Source organism: Eurypyga helias, unplaced genomic scaffold, assembly GCF_000690775.1.
Source record: "Eurypyga helias isolate BGI_N326 unplaced genomic scaffold, ASM69077v1 scaffold18829, whole genome shotgun sequence".
NCBI lineage: Eukaryota > Metazoa > Chordata > Aves > Eurypygiformes > Eurypygidae > Eurypyga > Eurypyga helias.
This window is the reverse complement of record NW_010270307.1, coordinates 16,945-35,865: the sequence shown is the minus strand read 5'-3', so window position 1 is coordinate 35,865 and position 18,921 is coordinate 16,945. Positions and strand designations below refer to the sequence as shown.

Here is an 18,921-nt window from a genome sequence, read left to right as displayed (position 1 = left end):
CTCTTTTTCAAATCAATTTTTCTTGAAAAAGGAAAAGAGACGGTTCCCTTCCGCCCCGCCGGGCTCACCCCCCTGCTGCTCCGGCCTGAACACAGGGGAGGGTCTGGCACTCCGCTTTGCACCGTAGCCACTGGAGAAGGAATAAGCAAGCTGGCTCCATTCCTTCGGGTGTTTGTCCATCAGCTGCTGGTCAATGACCCTGTGCATGTCATCCTGCAGCGGAGGGAGAGGAGAGGGCTGTTAGTGGCAGCTGATGCTCACAGGGAGCTCGCGCAGGGACGCGGCCAAAACGGGTGCGGAATGGGCTGCGATGAGATGGAGGAGGGATGACAAGAGTGGGGACGGGCCCAGCTCCCCGCTTGGCAGCAGGTTCAGCCTGGCTGGCTGCTGTGAGGCTTTTTGGTGAGCGAGGAAGGGGAATTGCACAATTCTGAGGGATCAAGTGCTCGGGTGGCCTCGCAGAGGAGCATCGAACCTGCTTGGGACTCTGTGACAACCCTAAACTACGTTTCTCTGCAGCTTGCAGGTCTCTCCTTTGGGGGGAGAAATAAATAAAAATGAACAAAGGCAGCTGAAAGCAAAGGCCAGAAAAAGTACAGGTGCCCGTCCCGAGCAGGTCTGTGTGCCTGCCCTGTGGAGCAGGCAGGTAGGTGTGACAGAGCTGCCCGCACAGCCGCTGTCTGTGCGGCTTCCCCGGGGAAGGTGCTGCCGGGAGCCGAGGGGCTGGGGCCAGGTGTCACCAGACCCCGCGTGCGTTTTGCCCCAGACTTACCAAAGGGAACTGCGCTCGTCCCCCAGACCCACTCCTTCCCCCAGAGCCGCCGAGCAGTGGGAGCCATCTGACTGACAGCTTGGCATAAACAACTGCGCTGGGGGTTTTTTAGAAGTACCAGAAATGCTCTGGTTTAATCCATGTTTGCAGCACAGTGAAATTGCTCTGCACAATATAATTAGTTCTGTTGCCACTAATGATGTGCTAATGTGTTCCCTGAAAACCTGGCTATCAATTCTGCAAATTTTAAACCTTTGGATCCACTGTTTCTGATATAATTACATATTTAAACTGTAGCTTAGTGAAAATGTGCGTACACAACCTAGTCCCACAGGAGAAATCGGCTGTTCTCCAGCGGTTTGGTCGCTGATTAGGACTGAGAGCATGGTCTGGTGTGAACAAGAATACTCTGGATGGACTGTAGAGGTGGAAGTGCTGTTCATTTGGCACTTCCTGCAGGACAGCCCATCAGGGTACCACTGAGATGGAAGGGAAGGTGCTGCCATCGCCCAGCAGTGCTCCAGCTGCTCTGCAGCTTGATGGGGGACTAAACCAGCAAACTTGAACGATGGCTAATCTCTTGTTGCAGCATTTTTTACAGGGAAAAGGATTGGTAGCCAGGGCCTGGACCTGAATTTAGTATGGGGACTTCCCCTGGGGAAGCAGGAGGGTGCAGAGCTAAGTGGACCGGGGAAGCGTTGGATCTTTTTAGAGCAGGGCTGGAAAGGGGAAAGGCAGAGGGAGAATTGAAGAGGTTAAGGTAAACATCAGCATTAAGGAGAAACAGGTTTCCAGAAGTGAAGCTGCCATGTGAAAATGTATAGCACTTGGATTTTGAAGGCATCTCTTCTAGGAAATGAGGTAGGCACTCAGGCCCAAGCATGGCAGATCTCTGTCCTTGGTCAACCACATAACAAAAGATAAGCATGATTTTAATATATATATTTTCATATATATACGCAAAAAATATATTAGTCTGGAGCAGAGCAGGCTCCGGGGAGACCTTACTGCAGCCTTCCAGTACCTGAAGGGGCTACAAGGAGGCTGGGGGGGACTTTTTACAAGGGCCTGTAGTGACAGGACAAGGGGTAACGGGTTTAAATTGGAAGTGGGGAGGTTTAGATTAGATATCAGGAAGAAATTCTTCCCCGAGAGGGTAGGGAGGCACTGGGACAGGTTGTCCAGAGAAGCTGTGGATGGCCCATCCCTGGAAGTGTCCAAGGCCAGGCTGGATGAGGCTTGGAGCAACCTGGTCTAGTGGAAGGTGTCCCTGCCCATGGCAGGGGGGTTGGAACTGGATGGTCTTTAAGGTCCCTTCCAACCCAAACGACTCCGTGATTCTACTTAAAAATGCAGTATGCACTATTGAGAGTGCACTGCATTTGGTCCCTGTCTGTCCAATGTGGGAATCAGAGAGCGCAGATTTGGGGTAGATGTACACAGCAGGGCTGGGGCAGAGCTGCTGTCCCTGCCTTGGCACTGGGCAGAGGCACAGGAGTGTCCAGGGATGCAGAGGGGGGACAAACACTGGAGGTATGAGACCAGCTTGATAAAGCAGCCCCATGAAGCTGGGTAACATGGTACTGCTGTGCTCTGGGCGTTCCGGGCAGGAGCTTCTGCTCTTTGCAGAAGGGGTGAGACTGAAGGAGGTGCATGTATCCTCGCCATGAGCTGGAGCTAGTCTGCCTGCTGTGAGATAAGGGTTGAAGCTGCTCAAGGAGACCTCCAAGGCCCTGAAGCTGCAGCTCTCTGCTGGCATTGTAGACCTTCTCACCTAAGGGTGCCACTGTTGCTATTGCACTGAAGCCACTGGGCTCTCATTTCAGCGAAGCAGCCCTCTTCACTTTCAAGTTTGCTCCATATTCCTTCCCTACCCCCAGTAACACCCCTCCTGCCCCCAGTCAGGTAATGATGAATACCAGTGTGGGCCAGATTAGGCGTGGGGCAAGGTGCACATCCACTCCTGCGCTACTCCTGGGCTAGGCTCGGATGTGTGGGATTTTGTTGTGGTGTATGTTATAGCCTGTATGATTACATGCTGACAGAAAACTGTAATCCTGTTGATGGTCCTTGGTAAAGTGCAGGCTAGAAGTGTGCAAAAGCAAAATTGTATCAGATTAAAACCTTCGTTTATGCCCAGCTAAAGCAGAGCAGCTCATCCCATTTTATCAGAAACATTCAGCTTTGCCTAACAGTCCCCCAAAATCCATAAATCACCTGATTTGTTTTGTGGTTGCGCTTCTGTTCTGTGGACAACAGGTGCTTGGAAACTATTGTGCTACTGCATAGTAAGACCTCAGGTCAGTAAGTTGGAGACAACTTTCTGCAGTGCTCGTGGGCCTGATTCTTGTCTCGGAGAGCTGATGGGAACAGGATTGGGGTGGCTGTATTGCTGCTATCAGGCGACATAGTTTCCAGTGGCAAATGCCTGTTGTTAAACTGGCCTAAGCGGGGGATATTCCAGCACTAAATACTGGCAGTACTAGCTAGTAGGTCTCAGTTTGCACCACCCATCCAAACTGAAGCAGGACTTGGGTACAGACAGCTCCTGTGCAGCGCACTGAATGTCACCTACTAGATAAGACGGCTGAGAAGTTAAATCCCAGCCTGTATTTCAAGAAGTTTCCCAGATACTAGATATGCTGCATGCAGAGGATTAATGATGTGTGTGCCTCAGCCTGGCTTTGCCCGTGGTGAGCGGGGGCGTAAAGCCTCACTGTCGGGTGCAGGACGCTGCCCCTTGTGCACTGGTCTGGTGCTGGGGTGGTTGGGGTGTCTGTGCAGAATAGTGGTGGGTGATGGAGACGCCCCACTGGCCCCTCTTGCCAGATGATGGTGAGGACAGAGACGGATGTGGGTGATGGTGGCAGCGAATGGAGGCAGACGAGGGGATAGCGGGTGCTTGGCGAGGGTGCGGGGAGCTCACCTCAAAGGCAGGAGGGGTGTACGACTAAAGCTGTTGGTACAGGAACTGAGAAAGGCCACTAGATCAGAAACCAAAGGAGCCAGATAGTAAAAAGCCCTGAGGAAGCAAACTGTAAGCAGGAGAAAGAAAAGAAAGAAAAAAAAAAAAAAGAGAAACGAAAACACAGTGGAGTTGAAACAGGAGCCAGGTTGTACGGGAGAGGTTTCTACCGGTCAGGCTGGTTGTTAGTAGAGTCGGGGTCTCGTACGGTCTGCAACAAGTTACTATAACTTTTCTCCTGTATCTGCTTGTTGTCTACCAAAGCAGCCCTCCCTCCGCGCTGGTTTCTGGGAGGACACGGCTTTGTCTGCTCTCAACCTGCCTCTACTTGGGGTTTCCCCACTGACCCCAAGTAGAGCATCTTCAGGGCAGCCGCTGAACTGCTGTGGGTTTGGGTTTTTTACCTTGGTGGAGAGCTGGGATCTTAGGTTCTCCATCCTGACGGATCTTCTGAGTTGATGAAAACAATGCAGCTATACTGAGAAACATTGCCACAACCTCTCTGCCTCCCACCTTTATGCTCCCTTAGGGAAATGCAAGGTCATGCTGTGTCCACATGTCCCTAGGGCTGTGCCTGCCCGGGGACATCTCTTGTACGGACACCTTCCCCTCCCAGGCAAAGTGTACATTACCCATGCTGCACGCAGCCATGAGATAACTGTTTGTTTCTCCATTTTAAATAGGTACAACTGCATTATTAATTAACAGCTCACGGCTTACAGGCTTTGAGCAGGGGAAGGCTGTGTTTCACCCCCTGAGCACCACCGCATCACAAAAGCAAACGCTCCCATCTATGGACTGAGAACGCAGCAAACCCGCCGGGAAGGGGCAAAAGCCACCCACGGGTGCCTCCTGGGCTGCATGCCACCCAGACCCTGCCCTGCCGTGAGGGGTGGCTCACCTGCCAGGCCTCCAGCTGCTGCGAGAGGTTCACCTTCTGCTGGATGGCGTCCAGCAGCTGGCTGTTGAGGGACATCATGTCGATCCTGCACTTGGCCAGCTCCACCTCCACCGCGTTCTTCCTGGGGAGAGAGAAAAACTGGGGCATGTGAATTTTTTTTTTCTTGAAGGAAGTGTTAAATATATCCTTGAGGAGAAGTCAACGATTTCTTTCATTAGCAAGTCCCCAAAGCCTAAACTGCTCATCTCTGTTGTATTCTGGACAATCTTTTCATCTCAGAGTGGGAGAGAACTGTAGACATCACTACTGTAAAACCAGCAGGTTTCTGGGAAGCACACAATGAAGGATAGAAGAGATTCAGATGGACTCGTGTAAGATATTACAGTGTGTCTGGATAATGTGCAGGACCTGCCATTAAAAAAGGAGATCTAAACCAAGCTGTAGAATCTACATATAAATAGTTTTTAAGTTGGTGGCCACCGGGCATGGGATGCCGTGGCTGAGGTTGCCCAAAGGGGCCCGAGTGCTCAGTGGCTGAGATGCTCCAGCTGCTGCTGGCTGATGGAAAGGAGTTGTCCTCTAGGAGGGAGCAATTTCCTAAGTGTCCAAGCAGGGAAATGCTGCTCACCGTGCTGGGAAGTGCACAGGTGAGCACAAACCTGAAGTTTTCAATTAACCGCTGTGCGATGGGAAAGTGTAATGGGACTTGCTGGGAACCATCTTTCCTTGCAAACATGTTTGGGAGAAACAGCTACAGTTAATAAGATGCAATTAATGCATTGCCTCTTAATAGCTCCCTTGTGCTCCCCTGCAGAAGAGCAGTTTGGGAATTGGTGTTTATATTCCAGTTAGCAGTTGCTTAACACCTCCTATTACAGGATCCTCTTTTCCTGCTGCTTCCCAAACTTCAGCTTCAAGCTAAAAATTTTCCAGGCCAGATGTCTGCCTTAGGCAGTGATTTCATTTCTGTTCAGTGTAGGGCTTTTTTAGGGGAGGGCTTCAAGGAAAGTGACTTAACCCTTGAGGTGCGAGGTGGGAAGCACATCATGAGCCTCGCAGGCATCTTGCTGCCCGGCAGCAGCCCGCTCAGCCTGTGAGGGACGCTTTCATTTCTAGCAACAAGGCACTCCTGTCTGCTGCCACTTACGGCTACTTTCTGGTCATTAATCACCCACTTCTGCTCATTAATCACCCACCACTCACCCAGGCACGCTTGTCACGTCCCCTTTTCTCTGCGCTCCTGCCGTAAATATTAGTGCTTTGTCCCACTGGGGTCACGAACCACCGTGGAGAAGCTGTACCCTTCCACTCCCGGCTCTGGGTTTGAGCACCTTAAATAGCCTTTTGTCGCGAAGCTCCCCGTTGCTGCTTGGATATTACCAGGGGATTTATCGCGGCAGCAGCGCGTTGCCATAGCCACAGCAGAACCAGCAACCCACACGCGCTGGAAATGTCAGAACCATCTCTCTGCGCCCAGCAGTGCAGCTGGGATGCTCCCAGTTTTTACCAACAGATGGAGGTGTTACAGAGGACAGCGATGGGAATTTGGGAGCCGGCTACTTGGGCAAGGGCAGCACAGATGTTTGGGTCATGCAAAAAAAGAGGAACGATTGTGCGTGCTGATTTAGCTCCCCACATCCTCAGAGGTGCAAAGCTCTCGTGCTCCTTCTCTTGTGAGGGCTTGATTATCGGGAGTTTCCATAAGGAGGTGGACTGGTGGTGTCCTGGCACGTCTGCTTATTGAAGAGATTATCAGATGTGTCCTTTCTACCTAGAGCACAGGCAGATGAATGTTTATGCCCCTCTACCTGGGGAAAAGAGTGCCCAGGGCAGTGTGGCCAGCCCAAGCACAGAGCTGGGGAAGGGGGTGTAGAGCATAGCAAAACTGCACAGATCTGCAGGGAGGATGGGGAAAAGAAAGAGTCAAACCAGTGGGAGAATGCTGAAAGGAGAAATAAAGAACTACAGGACTGGAGATGCAAAAAAGACCCTGGATCTGGAAAGGGGAGTGAGTGACCAGAGAAATGGTTTAGGGAAGAGCCCAAGCTGGGCTGTAATGGGGATGGGCATGAAAGCAGGGTTGTGTGTCTGGAAGAGCAAATGCAAAAAAATACGACAAATAGGGCAGAACTAGTGTTTCCACTGGGTTCCCTGAAGTTGTCTTCCCATTGCTGTGACTCAGACCAGCACTAGGGATGGCAAAAGCATGGTTCACAGCATCCTCCTAAATGCCCTCAGTCCTGCCATGGGACAGCTCTGGAAACTGGCATGCCCTGCCCTGCTCCCAAGCTCCTGGCAGCATTTCCCAACGCCAGCAAAGCCAAGACTCGCTCCAAGATTTTGTAACACCTACTGAAATTTAGGGAGGGAAAAACCCACCATGGAGGCACTCTGGCTGAGGCACTCCATAACTAACCCAGCCTGGCTTTGGCTGTTCATAGCACTTACTTGGCAATGGCCTCATCTCGGTCCCTGACGGCCTGCAGGAGTCGTTCACTTGCCTCCTTATCTTCTGCAGCACCTCGCAGCCGGTCTCGTTCCTCCTTCAACGTCGTCATTTCCACGCTCAGCAGCGTGACCTGTGGGCAGAGGGAGGGCATGAAACCCAGGCTTGCTCAGACAAATTCACCAGTGCGGGGGGGAAAAAAAAGTCCACGTGGGCAAACCTGGAGACTGAGGTCCTTTCCTTGTAGGAAAAGCTGCTTCTGCTAGGAGGGAGCTGTTAGTGTTGGTGCAGCGCCCTATGAAATGTGCCAGCTCGTCCCTCAGTGCCAGTCTGAGCCAGATGGGTCACTGGGATGGCCTCAGCAATGTGCAGCGACAGCAGTGAAAGCTGTGCAGCTCTGCAGGGCATGACCCGCCTGCCACTTTGTGTCCCAATGGGTTTTAAACCCACTATGGCATCAGTGCTGAAATACTGCCCCTCCCTGAGTGGTTTGTCTTGTGCATGCATCCTCTGAGTCTGCCTGTTGTAGTCTGGTCTTTTCAGGGTTAAATTATTGCAAACATCATTTAGCCGCAAATAAGACTGGAGGGGGGGTGTTATGTCTCTTGCAGTAGTATGAAGCTGATGACAAAAGGATGTGAAAATTCCTTTTCACACCATGGAAGGTGATACTGGCACATCTCACCATTTTAATTAGACTTTTAAATATGTGCAGAGTCTTAAATAGTCTGAGAAATGATCTATCGTTTTGGTCCTGTGCAGAGGGAGTTAATAGGGTGTGAAATCATGCAAGGCTTGCATCAGCACACCTTTGCAATATTGCATACATCTTTAATTTCTTTGTCTAGGGCACACACACGCTCTGTTATGCTACTCCACCACCTGGAAACCTTTGCAGTGCTTGACCCACCTCCCTTCTCTAAATGCAGCTCGGTAGTGCTTGAATCCTCAAAGAAATCTTTAAATGGAGTGCAGACAGTCAAAAAGGGCTCATCGCATCATCGGCGTGGGAGGATCTGCCGTTGGCGCGGCATGGCTGGGTCAGGGGGGAGGAGGGTGCAAACGTGCCCTGGCTCTGTGCAGAGGCTCCCCAGGGAATTGGGGAGCTGTGCCCTCCCGCAGCTCAGCGTGGGCTGCACCTCAGAGCGATGACGTGATGGAGAGCAGTGGTGGGAGCTATGTGAAAGATGCTGAGCACTTTTGCTGAAATCCCAGGGGACAGTGGACCAAGAGGCCCAAATAACCTGTATTTGGGGATAGTTTGGGGGTTTAACTCTTTCTGTCTGTGTTTCAGGTAAGAATGGGATGCTACAGAGGGAGGAAACAGAGCAAGCAGAAGGTGTGAAACCGCTTTCCAGTGTAGACAGAGGGAGGGACGATTCCTGTCTCCACCAGCTCACCTTGCTCTCAGGCAGGAGCAATGAATGTGTGTGGTGCTACCAGGCCCCAAAAGCCCTTTAGGAGGAGCTCCCCTTCTCCTGTATCAATACCAGTGACAGCCCAGAGGGATGCGGAGGCAGCAAAGCAAAGCGCTGCTGCCCCAGGTGGACCAGATTTCCATGTTCATCGATTTTCTTTAGTACTGAACTGAAGACAATGTTGTTTCTCCTATGGGAGGTGAGCATAATTATTAACCTTGAGCAAGTGTGAGGCTGGGTTATGGGCAAAAGCTGCAGGAGACATGTAATTGCTGTTTGAGACTGGAGTGCTTCTCTGAGAGCAGTCTGCTGCATTCGCAGTTATGCCCCATCATTCTCCACATAACAGAGGTGTGAGTAGAAAGAACTGCAGTCTTCCCTTTGCTCCCTAAATATTCAGAGCTTTGGTAGCCAGAGAACCCTAAAAGAAGAGATGATGGGAGTCTAGGGTGGGCCCTCTGGTCCCTCCTGGCTGGCGAGTTTGGGGAGACCAGCCACAGCAAAGCACAACCAAGTGCTGCTCCCTCCCGGTGTCCTGTCAAGGCTTCGTGTGTGAGGAGGTGCTGCCTCCAGCCAAGCAGGTTGGTGTGCGGATCATTGCTCACTACCTGTGAATAAGCCTGTAAAGGCCTCTGCCAGCGTAGCCAAGTTGCAGTGACCAAGCCCTTGCCTCCACCTCTGGTGTGTTGCAGGGCGAGGGGGACGTGTGGGTGGTGGACAGGACTATGGCAGCACAGCCAGAGCAGCCTCTGGGCTCAGGTCTCACTGGGGCAGAAGTTTGGACTCTCAAATGTGGCCGCAGCGCAGAGAGGAGCAGTGCTTGGGGAAGGATGGGTGCCAGGGCTGCTCCCCCGCTGCAGTCTGCCCCTAATCAGCTGCTTTGTCAGCAAGACTATTTCCCATCCTCATACACATGCGGCCGCCACTGTCAGGGGTATTTAATGATGCTCTCATTCTTTTTTCTTCAACCCCATGGTGGAAGCTCCCACAGCCCTACACAAGGCTGTCAGACCCCAGGTTGTGCTGACTTTCTGAGCAGGGATGGGGTTTCTTTTCACTTCTCCCAAGGCGCACAGCGAAAGAGCAATACAGCCAAGGACCGTAAAGCCATTCCCTGCTCCACTGCAGTTGGTGCTGCACAAGCAGCTGTGCCAAAGGCTGCTTCTGCTGCAGCCTTCAGATCCCCTCTCAGGTTTGGAGGCTTGTCCCAGAGAGACAGGGATTGTAGAGCATCTCCTCGGGTGCCTGTCTCCATTTGCGGCCTTTGGCGCAGGCCCTCAGATAGAGATGGTGCTACATTCCGTGCGGAGGCTGTGCGATCCTGTGCTTTCGGTGTGGTGTTGGATTCCGGGTCGGATCATGCGTTGCTGTTGAGATTGCCCCAGCCTTAGTGGGTCCCTGTTGGCCCTGAGGTGCTGCCTTGTGCCAGGCTGGCCGTGATCAAGATTCTCTGGGTGTGCATTTATGGAGGGTTTTTGATGCTGCTGTGGAAGAGGGTGAACCTTGTACCATGCACAGCAAAGCAGCACTGCTCTGTCTACCAGCGGTTGCATATACCCTTTCCGAGGGGTCAGTGCAAGCGAGATGGGTCGGACTGGATACCTATGGGTTTCCAGTCCCCAGTATCAGGCAGCCATGTACTCTGGAGTCTTCTGCTGAGAAGAATTTAAGTGAGACAGGTTGAATGAAAAACAGACTGGGGGAAAGGTTGAAAGGAAGTTTAGCTGCTTGAGATGATGTCTGGGATGGACCCAGACAACTTGTCAAAACCTCTGACCCTAAGTGCATGAAGCCTCTGCACTGGGTTTAACACAGACTCCCTCATCCAACTGTAACTGGTTTTGTCCCAGATCTTCCTGTTATTTATCATGTTGATCTCTTCCGTGGAAGGCATGTCTTGGAGGATGAACACTGGTGTTACAAGACCGCATGTAAAGTGTGGGAATTGCTAACCTGGCTGTGCAGTCGCTGCAGCTCCTCCAAACTCTGCCTCAGTTTCCCCCGTTCTCCCTCCATCAATTCCCTCAGGGCTCGTGAATCCTCGCTTGTCCGTCTGATCTGTTCCTCTAAGGTGTCATCATCGCTTCGTCGAGAGCTCTGAGAGCGGGAGAGAAATCTCTTGCTCAGACTTCACTTTAGAAAAGGCAGTTGCATTCATTTGATACTGGTTTGGGATGGGGAGAGGGGTACCGAATGAGACCTACTGACCACTTGGTAACACATGGCTATAGTCTCCATGTTTGCAGACCTTTTGCAGGACTCCCTGGTTTTTTATTTAACAAACACAGTTCCATCTCTATGCTCAGCTTTCTTACCAGCTGCTAGAGGTACCGAAACGAGGAGGGTGAGTAGTCCCATGCAGGTCTGCAGTTGCAGGGTCTGCACTACCTTCCTCACCACAGGATCTCACGTAAGTCACGATGCCAATGCAACCCGCTCGTGGGTAATGGAAACAGGCCTGATTTGAGCCACTGCAAAAAGTGAGGCGTTTTCTCATAATTCTGCACTCCCATGGGTGCTGTGTGGTCCTCCATGCCATCCTCTCCTGCACAGCAGTCCCAGGGCCATACCTGACAGACACCCCCATGTGTCAGCAAAACCCTTCACCTGTCGATGGGTTTGAGTCTGGCAGCTCTTGCCAAGACACCTGTACCCAGTGTCATTTTGCAGGGGCAGAAACCACCCGCACAGGCGTTCCCATGTTTCTGTGACACTCTTGCTAAGAAAGGTTAGGAAAATCCGAAGGTAAACAGCTGAACTGTGATGTGTAAGACAATCTGCAATATTTCCATGCTGAAACTCTAACTTACTGCAAATCTCAAGGAAAGCCTACTTTAATGAGTTTTCCAGAGTGACTCCCAGACCAATGGTGGTTGCATGAGCTGGAAACTTATGGCGGTCTGATGAGTGCAAGCTGAAACCCCGTGCGCTGGTTTGGCTCTTGGCTGACCATCTGAGACACATGGAACAGGCTGTGTGCTGTGACAGCCCATCGCTCTCGGCCACAGAGGTTTTCTCGGAGACCGGGCACTTCAGGATCTAGCAGGAACCTGCAGCAAGCTGTCACCTGGGCAAGGGGACATGCACAAGCCAAGGTCTCCCTGTGCCACCAACTTACCGTGGAGTCTGCCCCATCCAGCACGTTTTGTATCAGTCTTTTCAGCTCGCTGAGAGCTGCCCGTAGGCTGCCGGCTGGGACATCTTTGGCTGATGAGGTTTCTGAAGACTCATCCATGGAGGAGTCTGTAGAGACTGCTGAGTCTGCGCTGTCATTTCCTCTGAGATGGGAGCAGAGATACCGCACTTGGCAATATGCTTCCCAGAGCTGCAGCCTCAGCTGGAACAAGAGAGCCTGACATTAACCTGGGACATCAAGGCCATGGAGAGCCTCGTTCCACAGTGAAGTGAGGCATGTGATTGCCAAACCTCACAAATATTTGTCTAGCTTGCTATGTTCATTTTGAAATGGATGCAGAGATGTTTCATATGGTCAAAAGGCTATTTATACCAGAGCTGGGACCACAACACCAATTTTCGGGCTCTTGGTTCAGCTCCAAATCCAGATCAAAAGCATTAAACTATCTCTCCCTCTGAGGCTGGTTGCAGAGGTCCACGGGCTTCCCCAGAGGCCGGACGGCAAATACCTGTTCTCGTTCTTGTTCCAGCTCCTCTGCCTCCATGCTCTGCTCTATCTCAGATAGCAGCGATGTGCTGGTTGTGTTGAAATTTTGGAGACTTCTCTCCTCACTGAGCTCTTCTACCTTGCCCTGCAGCTGCCGGTAGGACAGCCGCACCTCCTGGAGCTCCAGCTGGCTTTGGTGAAGCTTGCAAAGAAAATCAAGGGATTTGTCAAGGAAGCAGGAAAAATAAAATTAGAGGAGGTGATATGGAATGGATGAATCCCTTGGTTTGTGAAGGAGCTGAGAGGGAGAAATGGGTATCATGAAAGAGGGTTTCCAGCCAGGAGGAAAGTACTCTTGGCTGGCACTGCTATTTATTGGAGCTTAATCATCTCCAAATGTCATTAGACACTGTTTAGACTCCAGAATATCCGGAAAGATAAAAGTAGCAGGTTAATCAGCACTAAAATGAGGAACATTGTGAAGAAGTTGGGGCTCAGGTAAAAAAAACCTGCTGAAAACAACACAGCAGGAAGTGAATCTAAAAAGAAAATGAACATAGATGTGTTTTTAAAAAATTTATATGCATATATAAATACAAATATGTATTTTTAAAAAAGGGGAAAAAAAAATATTCAGGGCTGTTTTGGAGAGGTGGGAATCCAGTGGTTGTCAACCCACGGAAGAGAAATGGAAAAATCTTGCTCTCTACTAAGCTGACTGAAGCCACAGAGGTGCTTGCGCTCCGGGGAGCGACACTTGGTGACACACAGCTGCAAACACCGTGGGGCTGCTTGGTAAACCGTCTGAGCGGTGAGAGCTACGAGGCCAGCTACTGCCCACTGGGACAGCAGGGCCTCAAAAACCCCCTTCTGAAACCAATTCTATTATTAAAAAAAGCAAGTACAATGAACTGCAGGCAAAGTTCTCTGCTTCTTTTTACATTTACCTCATTCCCCCAGCACCCCCTCCCACTCCCTTGCTCAGATCTCCCTCCCAAGCTGCTCTTTGCTGTCAAGATGCTCCATTATGGCTCCTGTTGTCTGTCCCAATGGGGAACACCCAGGACCTTGCTTGCTGCCATGCTTACATCAGCCATTTAATACTTCCAGTTGTTTTGTCTCCCAGCTCCCGATTATCTTCCTGGTCAATTTTACCCCAGACCACATCTTTTACTTTTTCCCACCTCTTTCCCATCCCACTGCTGCCTCCTCACCTGCAGGTCTTTGTCATGGCTTTGTCTCTCCAGGATGAGGACTCGGTCCTGCAGCTCCTCCACGGTTCCCTGGAGCAGGTCGTTCTCCTCCATCATGGCACTAAGGCGATGCTCCAGCTCCCGCTTTCTGTCTGTCAGCATTTTGATCTGCAGAGGATAGAGAAGTGGTGTCAGACCCCACATTATCCAGGGAGCAGAGAGGAGGGAAATCACATTCCCAAGGGAAAAATGAAACAGCAAAAAGCAAAAGTATGTGCTGTATTCAAAAGTATGCACAAAGTATTCTGTGCCTGTATGAGAGGAACTGTATCTCTGCAGGGACAGGGATCTGAGCAACCTAGTCTAGTGGAAGGTGTCCCTGCCCATGGCAGGGGGGTTGGAACTGGATGGTCTATGAGGTCCCTTCCAACCTAAACCATTCTACGTGCTTTAAAGCTTAGGAAGGCTCTGAAAGGAAACTCCTCCTTCCCTGGGCTGCAGGGGCAGCTCCAAAGGGGCAGGGTACACTTTGGCAGGAGGCCTTGGAGGAGGGAGAAATGTCCAAACGTTTTAAAAGGAGACCACCCCTGCACACCCCTAGTACCTTAAAATTTGCAAGACTGGGTGAAAGTAGTTACTTTTCCTGGCTGGGCCCTGACAGCATTGGTGCATTTGCTCCTGTACGGGCACCAGAGATCACAGAGTGAGCCTGCGGGGCTGTGCCACAGCACTGCTCATGGGCTTCCTTAATCGCTGCGTGTTCGCCAGGGCCTCACCAGGGATTTTTCTGCCTTTTTACTCGTGAAGACTCCTTTCTGTGCCATGCATATTTTTAGCCTCCCAGTGATCAATTGTCTTTAAAATTGGTTCATTTCTTTTAATTGTCAAGGGCAGCGATTTCAGGTGAAGAGGGACAATGCGCCAAGCAAAACCTCTGTGATTCAGTGAGCTGGGAACAGTGCACAGGATGAATCAGCACCAGCCAAGGTCACTTCTTGTTTAACCAAGAAAAAGGTGCCTTTTCCCAGATTAGTACACACAGGACCTGTGGGGACTGGGTATGCCATTTACCAGTCCAGTATAACCCTAAATATTCCCTACAGCCTTCTTTCAGTTCATGGGCCATAGAAAATTCAGCAGCTTCCCACTGCTTTCTTGACCTCTTTGGGAACTTGTCTCTACGCTATATTCCAGGTTGCTAAAAAGGTTTGGCTGCACGAAGGAATATTAGCAAAGCATGTGGACGTGCTATTGCTGCAGGGTAAAGGCTGCTGTAGGTATCAGAAAGCTGCTCTTAGGTGACTAATGGCTTCTGAGATGTCTCTTCCCACCACCATCATGATTTGTGTGGGTTAGAGAAAAGGGGTGCAAAAAATAAGAGGTATAATACAGAGATTGTATCGAGAGTTCATATTTAGTATCCAAACCAGTAATGTGAATGACCGTGTAACAGAACAAACATCACTCTGCCATGGGCCCTGAACCATGGGAAGGACACAGGGGGAAAGTGTTTCGGAAAGCAAGAGACAGAAAGGGGGTGAGGAGGCAAGGTGAGGCATGCAGAGTGACAAGCACGCATGACAACAGCGATGCACGCGCAGGCAAACCCTCTCCAAGCCTCCATACTTACTTCAAGGACCTGCTGCTCCACACCAAGGGGAGGGAAAGAAAGGCGAGGGACCAGCAGGGAGCAGGTGGGAGTGGGAGAAAAGAAGAAATTGAGAGATTTTAGGAAAAGCTCTGCCAGACAGCTTATAAATAAATAAAGTGGTCGGGTACAGAGTTGGACATCTTCTACCTGTCTTGTTCTTGCCTATATGGTTCTCAGTGACCTGCGTCAGGGAAGGAAAAAGGAAGGAAGGTAATATTCCTGCTAATGTACCAGAGCTAAAACAGGCAGGGGGTCCTTGCTTTCCCACGTGCATGGCTCAGAGGCAGGAGAGGCTTGTTGCTTTCTTTGCAAGCATGAGGAACAGGAACTAAAAAACCTTTACAGACCTTCCCACCCTGCCCCAGAGTTTAATCTGTACTGGGCAGCAGCCCTGCAGTAGCTCCTGGAAGATCCTTCTCAATCATTCCTTTGCAGGTGAGCTTGTGGCCGAGGCAGCAGTGGAAGCTGGCCTGTGCCACCCCAGCCACTCCTGGGTTGCAGCAAAAATTCTCACTGGGGAAGATCTTTGCCCCACAGGTACCATCCTTTTTGTTTGCTCCAAGCAGCAGGTTTTGTTTACTCAGTTCAGAAGGTTTCATTACCCAGATCAAACCAGCCCTGGCCACCTTTTGAAGGAGTGAAGCTGAGCGGGAGTGACTCACCTCGGCCTGGAGGCTCTCCAGCCGCACGATGTGTTGACTGCTGGAGGAGTTCTTCTCCCGAAAGTCCTCCCGGAGGGTGTGGACCTGCAGGGAGAGCTGCCGCTCCACCTCCGAAGCCTGCAAGGAGACACCAGCTGGCGTTAACCCAGGGGGTCATCCTATAGACAGAAAGCAGTTATCTCCTCCCGCCCATGGGATGATCTGCCCTCATACGACCTCTGCCCAAGCCTTTGTTTTGGGTGAAACTGAAACCTGCACAGTTTGGGTGAGGGAAAAGTTCATCCTGGACAGATGTTGAGGACAGCAGTGATTTAGACCATGTTGATTTTTTCCTTGAGGCAGCCAAAGGGACACAGTCCATAACTTTCTTCTTTTGCAAAATAGCATAACGACTCCTGTGCCCTACAGGAAATTCAGTTTTCCTAAAAACCAGTAGCCTAGTTGGGGTTGAGGAGCAGATGAGGCCACTTGCAAGGGCGAGGGGAGCCAATCTCCATAACCCACAGGAAACACTGCCTTAGATTTATACTTTCTAAACGTCTGAACATCTTTGGCTCAGCTCTAACATAACAAGTGCTCTTTGCCTCTGATTTCTGGTTCCCGTGAGGGCCAGACGGAGAAGCATCTGCTCCACATGACTGTCAACGCAGGATCGCTGGGCTTGGCCCTCTTTCCCGTTTCGAAGGAGGGATGCCCCATTTATGCGGGGTGGTTTGAGGACAGTGGAAAGGCCATTCTTAGCTACAGGGTCCAGGCTGCAGACAGCCCATATAAATGACAGCTTAGACATGTTAACTACTTTCCAGACAGCTTTATGGCTGATTTTTACATGGTGAACACACTTGTTTAGGCTTGTAAGAGAACATAAGGTTTTTATGACAAATCCCTAATGAGACAGCACAAATGGATGGTTTTCTATTTAATTAGCCTCCATCAAGTTCCATTACACTTAGGCACAGACCTCTCCCTCCAGCAGATAGACAGAAGAGAACTGATTCCCCTCAAGAGGCAGCATTGCTGTCCTGCAGCACTGACAGAGCTGTATGTCCAACAGCCATCAGCGGCCACAATGCCTTAGACAGGGAGTTAAGATGGGCAGGAGGGATGGGGCAAGAGGAGAAAACCCACATTGGGGTCAACAGCTGCGGGCAGGTTTGGGAGTGCATCCTTACATCTGGCAAATGCGGGTCAGGATTTGATCCAGGGTGCTCTGGCTGACAGGGAGCCCAAGGCAGCACCTCCACCAAAGGGTGCAATGACTTTGCTCTAGCAGCTTGTGACCTGAGGAATGAGCACACAGACCCAGCCTGAGCTGCCCACAAAGGCAACACTACCCCTTCTCAAAAATGGTCCCTTATTTTGCATAGTCTGCAGCAAAATAATCCAGATCAGAAGCAAGAGGTAAAAGGCTGTTCCAGCTCCATCAAGTGGAGGAAACTCTGCTTGCTCCCAACACTGCTTGCTTGCAGGGGCAGCAGAAGACAGAAGCGTGGCCACCAAAATCAGCCAGCCTCTGACCACTGGCTTCTGGAATGAGAAACGGTTTCCAACAATAAGAAATAACCTTGGTTACCACTTGGTTTTTAGTTCCCTTCTTATCCTGAATTAGCATAACTGGTCTTTTCCCCTTTTTTAAAGCCTTACATCAGAGGCCTTTGCGTATTGCCCTCATCTCATTTATTTAATAAAACTTCCTGCAGAGGCAGAGTACACAAAATATAATAATAGCACAGCACTATAGGAAGAGGATGGTTATTTTTTTTCCCTTAAGCAGCTATAGATTTCAAAGCATCCTGAGCAGCTATTAATTGGTGACACTAAAGAAGATGGATGGATTGTGCTTTTTTTGAATGATTCACTTGGTTTTGCAAGGACTGCTGAAATATCTTCATGCTGAAATGCTCTGCAGGAGCTATCAAGGATGAAAAAGCACCAGATGAAAAGCACCTATGGATTTTGCCTGCAAGATGCTGACCACACTCCCAAGGAGCACAAGGGGTACCCGATGAGACAACACACCAGTGTAGATGGTTAATGGTATAACACAATTTATATGCAGAACAATTCTATGTACAGACGGTGTAAATATACAGTATAGCAGTAAGAAACGAGGGAGTGTTAATGGCATTGTAAAAATCCCTGGTAAGACAATATATAGCTGCTCTTGCTAGTTCTGGTCCCCATGCTCAGACTGGAGCAGGGGAAGGGATGGGCTGCATGGGTGAGCCAGGTCAGGGAAAGTCTATTATACAAAAGGTGACTAAAAAGGGTGGCTTGTTTTATCTCATGCAATGAATGCTGAGAGAGGATTCCCTATAAATACATCACAGATAAGCACACAGAAGGGAGAAGCAATGTTTAAGCAGAAGCACAATTCTGGCAGAAAAAATTATGTGAATAAACTGGATAAGAGTATATTGAGGCTGGGAATAGGAAGATTTCTACATTTCCAAGGAGCTGCAGTAGGATTCCTCCTCCTGCACTGTTACAGTAGGAGAAATGGTGGCACAAAATAATTTTGTGATGGAGTTGGATCACTTTATCATGCAATTTCTTTCAGACAGCTGCCTATGACAGAAGGGAAATTAATTGACCTCACAGGTCCCTTCCGGTACTAGACCGCTCGCAGGACTGTAAGGTTGGTATTCACCAGCTCTAAATCATCATCTGGATTTTATCTACTTGCTGCTCAGCTTACACCCTCACAGGGCTTATTCCTGCAGTTACAGCCCACATGGAGGGAAGAAAGGACTCCCTTTCTGTTCACGTTCAGAGCGCTAATGCAGAGAGCATGTTGCGGTGTCACCTCGGCACACACCATTCACATCCTATCTCAGACAGCAGAGGAAAGTAAAAATAATGCTTTCTTCAGCCTCATGCAGTGCAGGGTACTCTCTCTGACCAGCTGTTTAACAGAATTAAACAGAAATGATTGTATCGTGTTTCCCTCCACAGGAGAAGAAGGAAAAGTCTTCATCCAGTTCTTCTGGACAGGGAAATGGCTGATACATTTAGTCTCACCTTTGCAAAGATTTGATTTTTCACAGACGTGAGGCAAGGTGAGCTGAGCTGAGCTCTGGTCATGGACACCCCCTTTTCACGTTACATTTGTTTCAGAGGTTATTAATGCCTCTGCCGAACTACCCTTTCTAACTGATCATAAAGGCTAGATTTTAACATCAATTTGCATTATTTTATGGAAAGCCACCTTGACAGTGCCCAGTAACAGTCAGGCTTCATGGGGTATTTTCACCTGGTGTAAAGCAGTGGCACTGGGGTACTCCACACTGC

At 50.2% G+C, this 18,921-nt stretch overlaps 1 protein-coding gene across 1 annotated transcript; it reads right to left on the bottom strand.

The window, feature by feature from the left end:
• Positions 1 to 12: 12 nt before the first annotated feature.
• On the bottom strand, positions 13 to 15,747 carry CCDC64 (coiled-coil domain containing 64; the record flags this gene model as incomplete). The annotated part of the gene is made up of 9 exons (XM_010158404.1): positions 13 to 213; positions 4,639 to 4,759; positions 7,087 to 7,217; positions 10,456 to 10,599; positions 11,621 to 11,839; positions 12,147 to 12,326; positions 13,339 to 13,485; positions 14,948 to 14,959; positions 15,631 to 15,747. Coding segments are annotated over 9 exons (1,272 nt in total), but the record flags the coding sequence as incomplete, so codon positions are not given.
• Positions 15,748 to 18,921: the final 3,174 nt, after the last annotated feature.